At 37.9% G+C, this 15,514-nt stretch overlaps 1 protein-coding gene across 1 annotated transcript in view; it reads left to right on the top strand.

The window, feature by feature from the left end:
* The window catches only part of UNC13C (unc-13 homolog C), a 709,455-nt gene that overhangs the window by 185,514 nt on the left and 508,427 nt on the right, over positions 1-15,514 (top strand). The window contains exon 4 of the mRNA XM_081108846.1: positions 3,310-6,542. Within this exon, the coding sequence (XP_080964972.1) occupies positions 3,566-6,542 (2,977 nt within the window). The 5' untranslated portion in view covers positions 3,310-3,565. The remainder of the gene's footprint in view (positions 1-3,309; positions 6,543-15,514) is intronic.

Genomic DNA, 15,514 nt, shown 5'->3' with positions numbered 1-15,514 from the left:
AGAGAAAGAGAGAGAGAGAGAATTTTGATGCTTCATTTACTATGCATCCATTGGTTGCTTCTTGACCAGGGACTGAACCTGCAACTTCAGCTGCACACCAGGTCAATCTCTAATTGAGCTACTCGGCCAGGGCTATATAATTTTATTTACCAATGTCACCCCAATAAATTCAATAAAAAGGAAAATATATTAATTTTAGAGAGGAGGATTTGAATGAAGGGCCAAATTAGATTTAGGAAGACCACATAAGATACATTTTTAATAGTCCAGATAAGAAATGGAGTTCAGAACTAAGGCATTACTAGTGAGATGAGATAACATATATTGGATATGGATATGGTATAGATTATATGAATCTAGAATGATATAAATCTAGAATATTCCCAGGAATGAGTCCTGGGTATAAGTCTTGAGTAAGCAGATACTTATTATGATATTAATGGAGATGAATAATTAAGAAAAATGACTAGTTTTGAATAGAGTTTGATTTGGAGCAACCAGATGAAGATATTTAGTAAGTGACAATTGTTTTAGCTTTTAAAATGACTTTGGATATAAGTATACATCTGTGAAACCATCATTATAGTCTATGCCATAAACATATCTATTATCTCCAAAAGTTTCTTCCTGCCTTTCCTTCTTGCTTTATTATTACTTTTTGACATGAATACTTTACATGAACCCACACTCCTAGCAAAAACGTTAAGTATACAATACAGTCTCATTATTAACTAGAGGCACTAAGCTGTGCAGTAGAGCTCTAAGATTTATACATCTTGCATAACTGAAACTTTGTACCCTTTGGGCCAATTCTTCTGCAAATGATTCTTGAGTGCTTATCATGCATGCTGGGTTCAGAATGTTTAAAATAGGATAAGTCATATTTTTTTACCCTTAAAGAGGACATTGCTCATCAAGTGGAGACAGAAATGAGATTATACTACAGAATTCTAATTGCTTATGAGCTAGGTTGTGGGGACAATGTGGCAAAGAGAGACAAAAGCTCAGTGTGGGCGGTTGGTGAAGTCTTCACAGGACAAATGATTTTGGAGTTTAAACACAGTTTTTACAGACAGGGTTGCTGGCATGAGTGATATTCTAGGGAGAGGGAACAGAAAAGTTACTGAGGTGTGAAAGAGCGTGGAGCCCTTAGTGAGTACCAAGCCACTGTACGTGACTGGAGTATAGAACAAGTGGTGGCGTGTGCAAACGTGGATACATGCCCGTGGGTTCATGTTTTCTGAAATGGGATTTCAATTCGGGTTGAATTTTTCTGCTCAAAATTTTTTTTTTCAACAATGATTTTGTAAAGTAATAGTACTGAATTAGTAATAAAAGTCAGGAAGTCCAGACATAATTTCATGAAAATATCAGAAGCATTGACAAAATTACTGCTTTCATTTAAACAAAAAGTAGGTGTTTGTTTTTAGAATTGGGAGACCCGGGATCTTGGACGGAGTGATTAGTAAATAGAACAATTTATTCTATCAACGTTGATTTGAAAGTAATTTATTTACCATCCCACTACTTAACTCTCCAAAGTCTTTTCTCCACAAGGAGAGGTCACATGGGGTACAATAAATACTATTTTAAATTAATTCAGGAGTCAATTCCTTGACATTTTTTTTTAAATATATTCTATTGATTCTTCACAGAGAGGAAGGGAGAGAGACAGAAAGCCAGAAACATCGATGAGAGAGAAACATCGATCAGCTGCCTCCTGCACATCTCCCACTGGGGATGTGCCCGCAACCCAGGCACATGCCCTTGACCGGAATCGAACCTGGGACCTTTCAGTCCGCAGGCCGACGCTCCATCCACTGAGCCAAACCGGCCTCGGCTCCTTGACATTTTTATTAGTAGAAAACAGATTCAGGCTTATACTTTTGAATGAACAGCAAATTGTTTCAGACAAGAGGAGCTGGTCTCTGACAACATATGAAACCCATGAACCTGGACTTCTTTAGAGTTACTCTGTTTCTCTCCTTCATCTTTGCGCTTCCCCTTCTCATTCCATAGCCCTGCCTCTCCTGAAGCTTGGCTCCCGCCAGAGCATGTTTTCTCTAAGTCCCTGCAGAGCCTGAGTGAAGAGAAATGGCAGGTTTCCAAGTGAAGGGAGCTGGTAAGGAGTCAGTTGACTCCTAAAACGATATGCAGTTCATGATGTAACTTTAAAGAATTAAATAGATTATTTATCTACCCACATATGTAGTCCAATGTCAGCACAGACTTTTGGCTGCTACCCTTATTCTGCGATCTATTTCAACAATAAAACAGTGAGTTAAATGTAACAACATTTTCTTTGAATGAAATTACATACAAGTCACACTGCTAGTGAACCAGCAAAATTCGTATAATTTTTTTCTCCTCCTTCTCCTCCTCTTTCTCCTCCTTCCCCTCTCCTTCCTCCTCCTCCTCCTTCTGTATCCAACCAATTCTTGATTCTCCGTAGGAACATTTTATTTGTGGCACAGTTTCTTTTTGTGATTTGATAACCTATGGCTGTTCCTGGTGCTAACCCTGGGGATGAGCCTCCTGCCATCTGCCGCAGGGCTGCACTGGGTGATGAGCATGGCGCTGCTCTCTCAAGTCACATCCTTTCAAAACTTGGATGTGCTTTCTGCATTTTCAAATATATTTTTCTAATGGGATTTATTGTTGTTATAATACCTAATTTTATATAACCTTCTATTTCTTTTCAACCATTATATTTCATTGACAAATTTGATGGCTGTAAAAGATGTATTTCCTCTTAGTATTTACTTCAGCATATGACATATGTCTTACTTGGATTACTTTAATCATTATTTAAGCAATTCCAAGTCATTGAATGCCTAGAAAAGTAAAAGATTACTTGGATAAGAAAAGGTCTTACATATATGGATAATATTAATTTGATTAATTTTAAATGTCTGGGGTAGGGGCTATACATTTAAATTTAAATGCTTATGTGTTTCTAAGTAAATGCAATTTAGGAAATAAAAGAATGGGGAAATGATAATATGCAGTTAATATAGCTTTTAAATTTGTCACCTTATACAAAACTTTGCAAATTATCATTATCTTTTATTACCATTCAATTGTGTCTGCCCATAAATAATTTAGAAAAAAATATAATTCAAACACAGATACTGCTACTTATTTGTTTTATAGTTGTTTTAAAAGTAACAGTGTATTGAAATTAATATATTACCCTGCTCCCCCTGCAATTTTTCACACATTATGTATCTTAAATACTTTTGAAAAATGTTAGAAATGGGATGTCTAGAATTAATTTCTGATATTCACTTTTACATTGCTTTCTTTTAGACAATACTTGAAGTCATGCGGAAATGAGAGCAACTCATGAAACCCCTCCTCCAAAAGAGAATGTCTTTCATAAATGGAACTTTGGTTCTGGTTTTCACAGGACATTGACTTTGTGGCAGAGCCACGCTGCCCTTCCAGCTGTTTTCAATGATTCACAGAACATCTGAACAGTGATGCCTGCCTTGGGTTTACAGATTTTCATCCTGACACCTTGTTTATGTTTTTGGAGTAGAGAAGCCTGCGCTAATTGCTCTCCATGGTGGCTAATCTTTTCAAGAGCCTGATTTTACCTTACATACATAAGCTTTGCAAAGGAATGTTTACAAAGAAATTGGGAAATACAAACAAAAAAAAAGAGAATCGTGAGCAGAAAAGGGATCAAGACTTTCCTGCTGCCGGCCACACCAAAACCCCCAGACTTTCTAATACCTTGAAAAGTACCGTAAAGAAGATTGCCAAGTGTTCATCCACTCGCAACTTATCCACTGAAGAAGACGAAGCTAACAAAGAATTTTCCCTCTCACCAACATTCAGTTACCGAGTAGCTATTGCCAATGGCCTACAAAAAAATATTAATGTAACCAACAGTGATAATGAAGATCTGCTTCAAGAGTTATCTTCCATTGAGAGTTCCTACTCAGAATCCCTCAATGAACTAAGGAGTAGTGCAGAAAACCAGCCACAGTCAACACTCATGATGCCGGTTAAACGCAATAGGAAGAGTTCAAGCAGCCTGGCTCCTTCGGAGGGCAGCTCTGATGGGGAGCGCACTCTGCACAGCTTAAAACTAGGAGCTTTACGTAAACTGAGGAAATGGAAAAAGAGTCAAGACTGTGTCTCCTCAGATTCAGAGTTGAGCACAATGAAGAAAACCTGGGGAATAAGAAGCAAATCTTTGGACAGAACTGCCCGAAACCCAAAGACAAATGCCCTGGAGCCAGGATTCAGTTCCTCTGGCTGTATTAGTCAAACACATGATGTCATGGAAATGATCTTTAAGGAACTTCAGGGAATAAGTCAGATTGAGACAGAACTTTCTGAGCTAAGAGGGCATGTCAATGCTCTCAAGCATTCCATCGATGAGATCTCCAGCAGTGTGGAGGTTGTACAAAATGAAATTGAACAGCTACGTACAGGGTTCGTCCAGTCTCGGAGGGAAACCAGAGACATCCATGATTATATTAAGCACTTAGGCCATATGGGTAGCAAGGCAAGCCTGAGATTTCTAAATGTGCCTGAAGAAAGATTTGAATATGTTGAACTTGTGGTGTACCAAATTCTAGTAGATAAAATGGGTTTTTCAGATGCACCAAATGCAATTAAAATTGAATTTGCTCAGAGAATAGGACACCAAAGGGACTGCCCAAATGCAAAGCCGCGGCCCATACTGGTGTACTTTGAAACTCCTAAGCAAAGGGATTCCGTCTTAAAAAAATCATATAAACTCAAAGGAACAGGTATCGGAATCTCAACAGATATCCTTACTCATGACATCAGAGAAAGAAAAGAGAAAGGGATACCATCTTCGCAGACATATGAGAGCATGGATATAAAGTTGTCTACTCCAGAGCCCCAAATCAAGAAGAATAATTGGCAGCTACCAGATGACAGTGATGGAGAGCTGGAATCTGACCTCAATAGAAACAGTTACGCTGTGCTTTCCAAGTCAGAGTTTCCAACAAAGGGAAGTATTTCCAAGTCAAGTTCAAAATCACACAGTGCTAGAGCCAAAAATAAAACTGCTAGTAGCAGCAAAATTTCAAATAAATCAGATTATAATAAAATTTCCTCACAATTGCCAGAATCAGATACCTTGGAAAAGCAAACTACAGCCCACTATGGAGATGCAACACCCCTCTGGCATTCACAGAGTGATTTTTTTACTGCAAAGCTTAGTCGTTCTGAATCAGACTTTTCCAAACTGTGTCAATCTTACTCTGAGGATTTTTCAGAAAATCAGTTTTTCACTAGGACGAATGGAAGCTCCCTCTTGTCATCTTCAGACCGGGAACTTTGGCAAAGGAAGCAGGAGGGCACGCCTACCTTGTATGACAGTCCTCAGGACTTGCTTTTGGATGGGGCTGCTCAGGGTGTCCAAGGGAACACAGAAACTGTGGATAGTGGGATGAGTAATGGCATGGTATGTGCGTCTGGAGACCAGAGTCATTACAGCGATTCTCAGCTCTCTTTGCATGCGGATCTTTCTCCATGGAAGGAATGGAATCAAATAGAGCAAGGAGCTGATTTAGGTTTGGATTCATCCACTCAGGAAGCTTTGGACTATGACACAAACAGTCTATCTGATCAACAACTAGATGTTTACAATAAAGACCAAGAAGACTCGGGGAAGTGCCATAGTGACCTTCAGGATGACTCTGAGAGCTATGATTTAACCCAAGATGACAACTCATCTCCATGCCCTGGATTGGATAATGAACCACAAGGCCAATGGGTTGGCCAATATGATTCTTATCAGGAAGCCAATTCTAATGATTTGTACCAAAATCAAAGCCAGTTGTCCATAATGTATCGAAGTCAAAGTGAATTGCAAAGCGATGACTCAGAGGATGCTCCACCCAAATCTTGGCATAGTCGATTAAGCATTGACCTTTCTGATAAGGCTTTCAGCTTCCCAAAATTTGGATCTACACTACAGCGGGCTAAATCGGCCTTGGAGGTGGTGTGGAACAAAAGCACACAGAGTCTCAGTGGGTATGAGGACAGTGGCTCTTCCTTAATGGGGAGATTTCGGACATTATCACAATCAACTGCAAATGAATCAAGTACCACCCTGGACTCTGATGTTTACACAGAACCTTATTACTACAAAGCAGAAGATGAGGAGGACTACAGTGAACCAGTGGCAGATAATGAAACAGATTATGTTGAAGTGATAGAACAAGTTCTTGCTAAGCTAGAAAACAGGACTAGTATTACTGAAACAGATGAGCCAATGCAGGAATATGATCACTCTTCTTATGAAACACCTTATGAAACCCCACAGGATGAGGGATATGATGGGCAGGCAGATGATGTAGTTAGTGAAGGAGGGTTGGAACCCTTAAATGAAACAGTACCTGAAATGGAAATAAAAGAAGATGAAAACCAAAACATTCCTGAACAGCCCGTGGAAATCACAAAGCCAAAGAGAATCCGTCCCTCTTTCAAAGAAGCAGCTTTAAAAGCCTATAAGAAGCAAATGGCAGAATTGGAAGAGAAGATCCTGGCTGGAGGTACTCATGTTTAAATGATACATTATTAGCTGATTGTGTTTTAACATTGGGTGGTGCTTTTTTAGAGCATGTCCTGTGTTTATTTGTGGGAGAAAAATTTATTGCAAGGAACGTGCATGTTTATTCTGGCAAGGATTTTATTTTACTCAGACAGCTCTCCCAACAAGTTGGGATTGATGATTTAAAATCAAAATGTTTCAAAACAGGTCATACTGAAATGAACCCTGCACTCTGCAGATCAATATTTCTCTGCCAGGATTATATATAAACCCCATGTCATATTAACCAGCGGTGTGGCATCAGTTACCAAGGAAAGGATGATTTAAATAAAAGAGCAGCCTGGGGTCTATTCCTTGGTGCTAGTGGGTTTACAGTTGAAGAAAAAGGTATAGATAATCTTAAATAGTTAGGAAAGAGGGACTCCCTTATTTACCATTCCTTGTCCCATCAACGCTACACTGTGGGGGCTGCCAGTAGGAAGAGCTGGGTCTGCAGAACCAACCTTAACCAGTCCCATGGAGGACCACAGCCTCCCTTCCCATGCACTGATGCAGCTGAGTGAGTGTAATAGGGCCCAAACCCTAGGCCATGCCTGAGCAGTCACAGTTCACTCCACTACTCAGTAAGGTGGCAGAGTCAAGAAGTTTTCTCATAAAGAGTAGAGCAGAAGTCTCTTGCCCATTATGGAAATGAAAGGAGTTCCTTACCTAAAATTTTACTTGATTTTTTGGGGGGAGGGGGGAATTTTTAGATCATACTCTTGGGAAAAGTAGCTGCATATAAATAAATGATATGTTGACTTTTAATTTCTCAACCAAAATTCATCTTCACTTACTTTAATCCCTTACCATTTATTTTATTTGCATGCTTATCATTTTATATCTTTGGGATAGTTTTATATATCTCAATTTTAATGAATTATATATTGTTAATATTTTCCTTGATTATAGCATTATCTTTAATTAAAATATTTACTCATCATGATATTTCATAAAGGTATATATTTATGTAATATTGATATTGATATTTATGTTACTTGCTATTATGAAATAATATAATAATTTCTGCAGCCAGTAACTGATTATGGTTTCTTTGTCTTGACCACAGTTGGGATCAGAAACTATTCAAAACTGGCCATTTTCTGTTTGATATGGGTGGGTTGTTGAATAATCAGATACCTTTATTGTTGAACTGTTGTAAGTGCTAAGACAATTGAAATAACAACTTGAGTTCTCCTACCTAAAAGTCTGTCTATATAAAACTGCACATTCTATGTAATTTATTTAAAGAACACTATAAGTCAAGGGGATCTTAGGTGCATTGACTGGGTTTTTTTCTTTTTTTGAGGGTAGAGTTCTATATTAAAAACTGATTTGAAAATTCAAAGTAGTCAAATTTTGTGTAAAGTTCTTATTGGAATAATATCTATTTTATTTCAGAGTGACTTAAAAAGTTAGGTATTCTTACTACTAAAACTTAGTTGACAGTTTCTTGGGATATAGGCCAGCAGTTTGGCATTATATTTTATCTTCTGTGGATTCAGATAAGTCCAATCAAAGGCTTAAGACTAAGCAATGTGTGTGTGTGTGTGTGTGTGTGTGTGTGTGTGTGTGTGTGTGTGTGTGTGTATTGTGATGCAATCTATACATGTATTAATGCCAATTGGTTAAGGTATCTGCATGTTAGGCAATAGTATAAACACAACAAGACTACATGATTCAGAAAAAAAAATGGATCTTCATCAACTTTTTAAAAAATTTCAAATTATCAAGCCTCTGCAAAGTAGAGTGTTGCTGGTAATGACCCTTCTCATTCAACTAGCTATCAACCCTAGTCATCCACTGGCACTTATGCTTAGAAAACACAAATGCACTGGTTATCCACATACCAGCAGCTTAAGAATTCTAAAATAGGTAAAAATATTATGTGATTTACTTGACATACTAGGCCTGGCTACAGAAAATGCAGACCCCCTCTATCTCAGAGCTTTGTTTGTTATCCTGTGAGCCACTGTTGAATGGAATCTGTTGGATATCATCTATCCTAGAGGAAGTCCGATACACATCTTTAAGTCACTTTCTGGATGCTCAAAAGGCACCAGATTGACTACCCAGGAGGCTGCCGTAGCCTAGATTTTAAAGGCCATCTCTTCTCCCCTTGACACCAGTCAGGCAGTTGTCCCCCTCCTGTGCCGCCAATATGCCTCATGGAAGGGCAGCCAAAAACAGGCATTTTACTGTCCCCTTCCTTGCTCAGAGTACCCCAATGAGGTGCCAATTGTCATGATAGATTTTGTGCCCACTGCCATCTGCTTGCTGGGCTTTGGATAAATGTCAACATATTTTTCTCTCTATGACTATCCAGTCACCGTTTGGTAGCAGTGCTGCTTTTCTCCACTACTAACCTGGAGAGATGGACCGCGGAGCTCTCACTGTAAACAGCCGGGATGCTGACCTAGCTTTATGGGATTAAACTCATAGATTTGAGTTATTTATTTCAACTTTTATCTGTGGGGTCCTGGTACAGAGGAATTTGAAAGTCCTCCATGTTTATATACTGAGATATTTGGCACTGGTGTTTCTGAGAAACTTCACCCTGAACAGCATGCCTGTGTGGAAAGAGACTTAGAGTGTGTGTAGCCAGAAACTCTATGAGGTCATAGTCTTCGCTCATGGCCAGACCCTGCTGAGTGGTGCCTTTTTGTGTAGCTGGCCTGGACTCCATACCGTGGTGGTTACTATTTGATTCCCACCTCCAGCCCTGCACCACCTATCAACTGGAATGAACTGTTGTGTCCCATATACCTGCCTCTGATGGCATGGCTTTCTACCTATGTAATGATAATTTATGCACATTTCTTATTTTTTTACTTAACTCTAATTAAGAGGAAAGATGTCTTATCTTTTTCATCCTTTCATATGCCCTGTGCCTAGACCAATGCTTTATCCAGAGATGGCACTGAGATAATTAAGGGACGTAGGATACTAAGTAAAAGATACAAGCTTCAAAGTCAAAGGCAAATCCAAGCTGTGGCCTTAATTGTTAAGACTATGACTTTATGTCTTTTTGAGAGTTCAGAAGTATGACTAGAGATAAAAGCTTCTTACTGATTCCTACTGTAGACCAGGGGTTTTCTAAGCAGTTTATCTGTTTTATTTTACTTCTTACAACACCACTGTGAATTTAATCCCATTATTGTCATTTTGCAGATGTGTAAACTGAGATGCTACAAACTTATGTAACTTAATGTCATACAGCTAGTAATGGGTGGATCTAGAATTAAATGGATACTTATTTTGGCTGTTTCAAGCAGCCAAATGCTTACTCACTTCAAATGCTGTTTTATTCACGTTCTAAGGTGGGGAAACATGATTAAAGATGGAAGTTATCATGGACTCTGAGGTTTGTTTCAACTAAAGGATTTTCATGAGAAATTAGTAATAATATGAAAAGCAATGAGGTATTGATATGAAATAGTTAATTCTCAGTTTTTCTACTTCAAATCCTTGGTTCATCTTATAAATTAAGACTGGTAGAGCCCTAGTAATACTGTACAATCAGCTGCTTGAAGGATGATGAATTTGAAGTAAATGTTTCTAGCAGAAGAACAAAACCTTGTTTTGTCTTCAAATGTCATTTGCGGGCTTCTGTAGATTATGAAAAGGACTATGACATCAGCAATTGAAATAACTACTAATATTTTTATCATGGTATACATTTTGTTTTCTGAATAGTTATATGAACTTGAAAATAAAAATTTTTCCTGAAGTTGATATTTAGACTAGTGGTTCTCATTCTAGTTGCTCTATTCATCTAAGGAACTCTAGGTAGTAATTTTTGTCCCCTAGATGGTGTAAAATTATAAATTATTAGGATTCTCTCACTGAACATTTTGATTCTGTAATGGTCATGTAATGGAGCTCATTAAATGACCATTATGTATCCAAAATTGTATCTATATATATAAAAAGCCAGTGTCCATGATGACTGTGATGACCAAGCAACCAGTCACCATGAGGGCAGGCGGGTGGGGCTGCAAGTGGGGCGGTGCGGTGGGCGGGTGAGCAGGGCTGTGAGCCGTGGTGGGCTACCACTCGATTTTGTATGCTGGGCCTCTACTATAATTAACAAATTATAGGTGCCCTTGTAAATAAAACAACCACCACCATCACACATATACAAATAAAAAACATAATACCAAATGCTAAAGATTAAAAGTGAAAGTAAAATAGCTCCTCCCATTCTTCAGAGAAAGATAATTTGTTCCAGACTATAAGTATAAATACCTATACATTCCTTTTTTTCCTTTTAATATACGTTGTATTAACCTGTGATGTATTCATGTTGTTTTGAAATGTTTTTCATGTAATATATATTTAGAAGAACTCATCTTATTGCTTACTATATTTTTAATGACACAAATGGTTCTACTATATAGTTATTGCATAATTTAATAGCATAGTCTCCTATCATGAACAGTTAAATTTCTTACAAACTCACAAACAATACAGCTCCATCACCTATCTTTAAGAAAATGAGATAGCATATATGTAAGATAAATTCCTAGATGTAGAATTACTGGGTCAATGAATTTAATCCAATTTAGGAGAGTTAGGAACTCATGAATTCTAGGTCAATTCCAAGTACTTTATATCATAGCACCTTTCATGAATGCAAACATGTAGGTATATGATTCTTTGATTATTGTAGATCTCTGCTATTATACTAGATTGCAAATTCAATGAGTGAATTTTTCATTCTATTGCTATTATAATGCCAGAGCCTGCCCAGGTATCTGATATAGAGTAAATCTTTATTAAAGAGTTGTTGAATAAATAAAAAATGCTAGCCTCCTCTCTAAAGGGCTATGTGGTTCCGTATAAGGCAGAGAATGTTCAGAATCCAAATAACTTTAGTTTTATTTCTTTCAATTAAAAGAACATTTTTGATTATATATTGTAGTGCAGTACAATGAGTACAACATAGTTGAAAATGAAAACATGACATGCCCTCCCTTTGGCTCAGTTAATCACATCTATGAGAAGGCTAGCTATTCTTTCTGCTGGTATAACCTACACATCCCCAAAAACCTAGTCAAATTTATTAAGAAGAATACATATTTTGACTAAATGTTTAGGCCTTGGTGGCCCAAATCTATCAAACTCTGAAGTGTATTTGGGTCTCACCTTCAGAGAGTTCAGGTCAGGAGTGATGGGGTTTGTAGCATCTTTGAAAGATGTGTGTAAATTGAAAATTTTAGAAATCAACTATTTTAAAAGTTCTCAGAGATTCTTCTAGGAACCATTGAATGCATTACTTTGCCTATGAATAAATCCTCATCATCCAACATATTCCAAATTTTATCTGTTTTTGCAAGTTTGAAGTTTGTATTATTATTATTATTACTTATATCTTTCTTCAAAGCAAACATAGCAGTACTAGTAATAGTATAAGGCAACCCATTTGTAAAATTTTCCATGCAAATGAAGCATGTAGCCATAAACTTTTGGCTTAGTCTTGTTTGCTTCTATGTACTCTCGAATTATCTATAATATAAAAGGATTGTCTTAGTTTTTGAAAGAATCTATGACTCGAAAGGAGACCTATGAGGGCTGAAATAGCCGAGGGCCCTTTGAAGCAGCAGAAACAGCTGGTGTATCTACTTCTTCTTCTTATTTTTTTTTAAATATATTTTATTGATTTTTTACAGAGAGGAAGGGAAAGAGAGCCAGAAACATGCTCACAACCCAGGCACATGCCCTTGACCGGAATCGAACCCGGGATCCTTCAGTCCGCAGGCCGACACTCCATCCACTGAGCCAAACCGGCCTTGGCTGGTGTCTCTACTTCTTTTTTTTTTTTTGTTTTTTTTTTTTTTCTGTAATTTTTTTTTATTATTATTATTAGTTAAGGAATTACAAATGTGTCCTCATCCCCCCCTTTAACCCCCAACCTCCCCCCCACACACAAACTCATGCTCCCATCCCCCCGTTGTCCATGTCCATTGGTTTGGCTTATATACATGTATACAAGTCCTTCTGTTGATCTCTTCCCCTTACCCCCGCCCTCCCGTACTTTCCTTCTGGGGATTGATAGCCTGATCGCTGTTTCTCAGTCTTTGGGTCTGTCCTTTTTCATCAGTCTATGTTGTTCTCTATAATCCACAAATGAGTGAGATCATGTGGTATTTATCTTTCTCTGACTGGCTTATTTCACTTAGCATAATGCTCTCCAGTTCCATCCATGCTGTTGCAAAAGGCAAGAGTTCCTTTTTTTTTACCGCAGCATAGTATTCCATTGTGTATATGTACCACAGTTTTCTAATCCACTCATCTGCTGATGGGCACTTAGGCTGTTTCCAGATCTTAGCTATGGTGAATTGTGCTGCTATGAACATAGAGGTGCATATATCCTTTCTAATTGGTGTTTCTGGTTTCTTGGGATATATTCCTAGGAGTGGGATCACAGGGTCAAATGGGAGTTCCATTTTTAGTCTTCTGAGGTAGCTCCATACTGTTCTCCACAGTGGCTGCACCAGTCTGCATTCCCACCAGCAGTGCAGAAGGGTTCCTTTTTCTCCACATCCTCTCCAGCACTTGTTGTTTGTTGATTTGTTGATGATAGCCATTCTGACAGGTGTGAGATGGTAACGCATTGTCGTTTTGATTTGCATCTCTCGTATAATTAGTGACTTTGAGCAGGTTTTCATATGTCTTTCTGCCTTCTGTATGTCCTCTTTCGAAAAGTGTCTATCTAGGTCTGTTGCCCATTTTTTTATTGGATTGTTTATCTTCCTTTTGTTAAGTTTCATGAGATCCCTGTATATGTTGGAAATTAAACCCTTATCGGTGGTATCATTGGTAAATATGTTCTCCCATGTAGTGGGTCTTCTTGTTGTTTTTTTGATGGTTTCCTTTGCTGTGCAAAAGCTTTTTATTTTGATGTAGTCCCATTTGTTTATTTTCTCTTTAGTTTCCATTGCCCTAGGAGCATTATCAGAGAAGAAATTTCTTCGGCATATGTTTGCAATTTCGCTGCCTGTGGATTCCTCTAGTATTTTTATGGTTTCCCGTCTTACGTTTAAATCTTTTATCCATTTTGAGTTTATTTTTGTGTATGGTGTGAGTTGGTGATCTAGTTTCATCCTTTTGCATGTATCTGTCCAATTTTCCCAACACCATTTATTGAAAAGACTGTCTTGACTCCATTGTATGCTCTTGCCTCCTTTGTCGAATATTAATTGGGCATAGTGGATTGGGTCGATTTCTGGGGTCTCTATTCTATTCCATTGATCTATATGTCTGTTCTTGTGCCAGTACCAAGCTGTTTTAAGAACAGTGGCTTTGTAATACAGTTTGATATCTGGTATTGAGATCCCACCTACTTTGTGTTTTCTCAGGATTGCTGCAGCTATTCGGGGTCTTTTTTTATTCCAGATGAATTTTTGGAACGTTTGTTCTAGATTTGTGAAATATGCCGTTGGTAATTTAATGGGGATTGCATTGAATCTATAAATTGCTTTGGGTAGTATGGACATTTTGATGATGTTGATTCTACCAATCCATGAACACGGTATATTCTTCCATCTGTTTATGTCTTCCTCTATCTCTTTTTTCAGTGTCCTGTAGTTTTCAGCATATAAGTCTTTTACCTCCTTAGTTAAGTTTATTCCTAGGTATTTTAATTTTTTTGGTGCAATGGTAAATGGGATTGCTTCTGTAGTTTCACTTTCTGTAAGTTCATTATTGGTGTAAAGAAATGCCATGGATTTCTTAGCATTAATTTTGTATCCTGCTACATTGCCGAATTCATTTATTAAGTCTAATAATTTTTTGATGGAGTCTTTAGGGTTCTGTATGTACAGTATCATGTCATCTGCAAATAAGGACAGTTTTACTTCTTCTTTTCCAGTCTGGATGCCTTTTATTTCTTCTTCGTGTCTGATCGCAATGGCTAGTACTTCCAGTACTATGTTGAACAGGAGTGGTGAGAGGGGGCATCCCTGTCTTGTTCCTGTTTTTAGGGGGAATGGTTTTAGTTTTTGCCCATTGATTATGATGTTGGCTGTGGGTTTGTCATATATGGCTTTTATTATGTTGAGGTATGATCCCTCAATTCCTATCTTGCTGAGAGTTTTTATCAAGAAAGGGTGTTGGATTTTGTCAAATGCTTTTTCCGCATCAATTGATATGACTATGTGGTTTTTTTCTCTCAATTTGTTTATGTGATGTATCACGTTTATTGATTTGCGGATATTGTACCATCCTTGCATCCCTGGGATAAATCCTACTTGGTCATGGTGTATGATCTTTTTGATGTACTGCTGGATCCGATTTGCTAGGATTTTGTTGAGGATTTTGGCATCTATGTTCATGAGGGATATTGGCCTATAGTTCTCTTTCATTGTATTGTCTTTATCTGGTTTTGGGATTAGGGTGATGTTGGCTTCATAGAATGAGCTGGGAAGTGTTCCTTCCTCTTGGATCTTTCGACATAGTCTGAGGAGGATAGGTTTTAGGTCTTCCTTGAATGTTTGGTAAAACTCCCCTGTGAAGCCATCTGGCCCCGGGCTTTTGTTTGCTGGAAGCTTTTTGATTACTGCTTCGATTTCCTCCATAGTTATTGGCCTATTGAGATTTTTAGATTCTTCCTGGTTAAGTTTTGGAAGGTTGTATTTATCTAGGAATATGTCCATTTCCTCCAGGTTGTCTAGTGCGTTGGAGTAGAGTTGTTCATAGTATTTTCTAACAATCCTTTGTATTTCTATGGGGTCTGTTGTTATTTCTCCTCTTTCATTTCTGATTTTGTTTATTTGGGTCCTCTCTCTTTGTTTCTTGGTGAGCCTGGCTAGAGGTGTATCAATCTTGTTTATCCTTTCAAAGAACCAGCTCTTGGTTTTGTTGATCTTTTGTATTGTTTTTTTGGTCTCTATGTCGTTTATCTCCGCTCTGATCTTTGTTATTTCCTTCCTT

This window comes from Myotis nattereri (assembly GCF_964212035.1).
Source record: "Myotis nattereri genome assembly, chromosome: 1".
In the NCBI taxonomy this organism is placed as follows: domain Eukaryota; kingdom Metazoa; phylum Chordata; class Mammalia; order Chiroptera; family Vespertilionidae; genus Myotis; species Myotis nattereri.
Note: the sequence above shows the minus strand (reverse complement) of the source record. Positions and strands in the feature narration are given on the sequence as shown.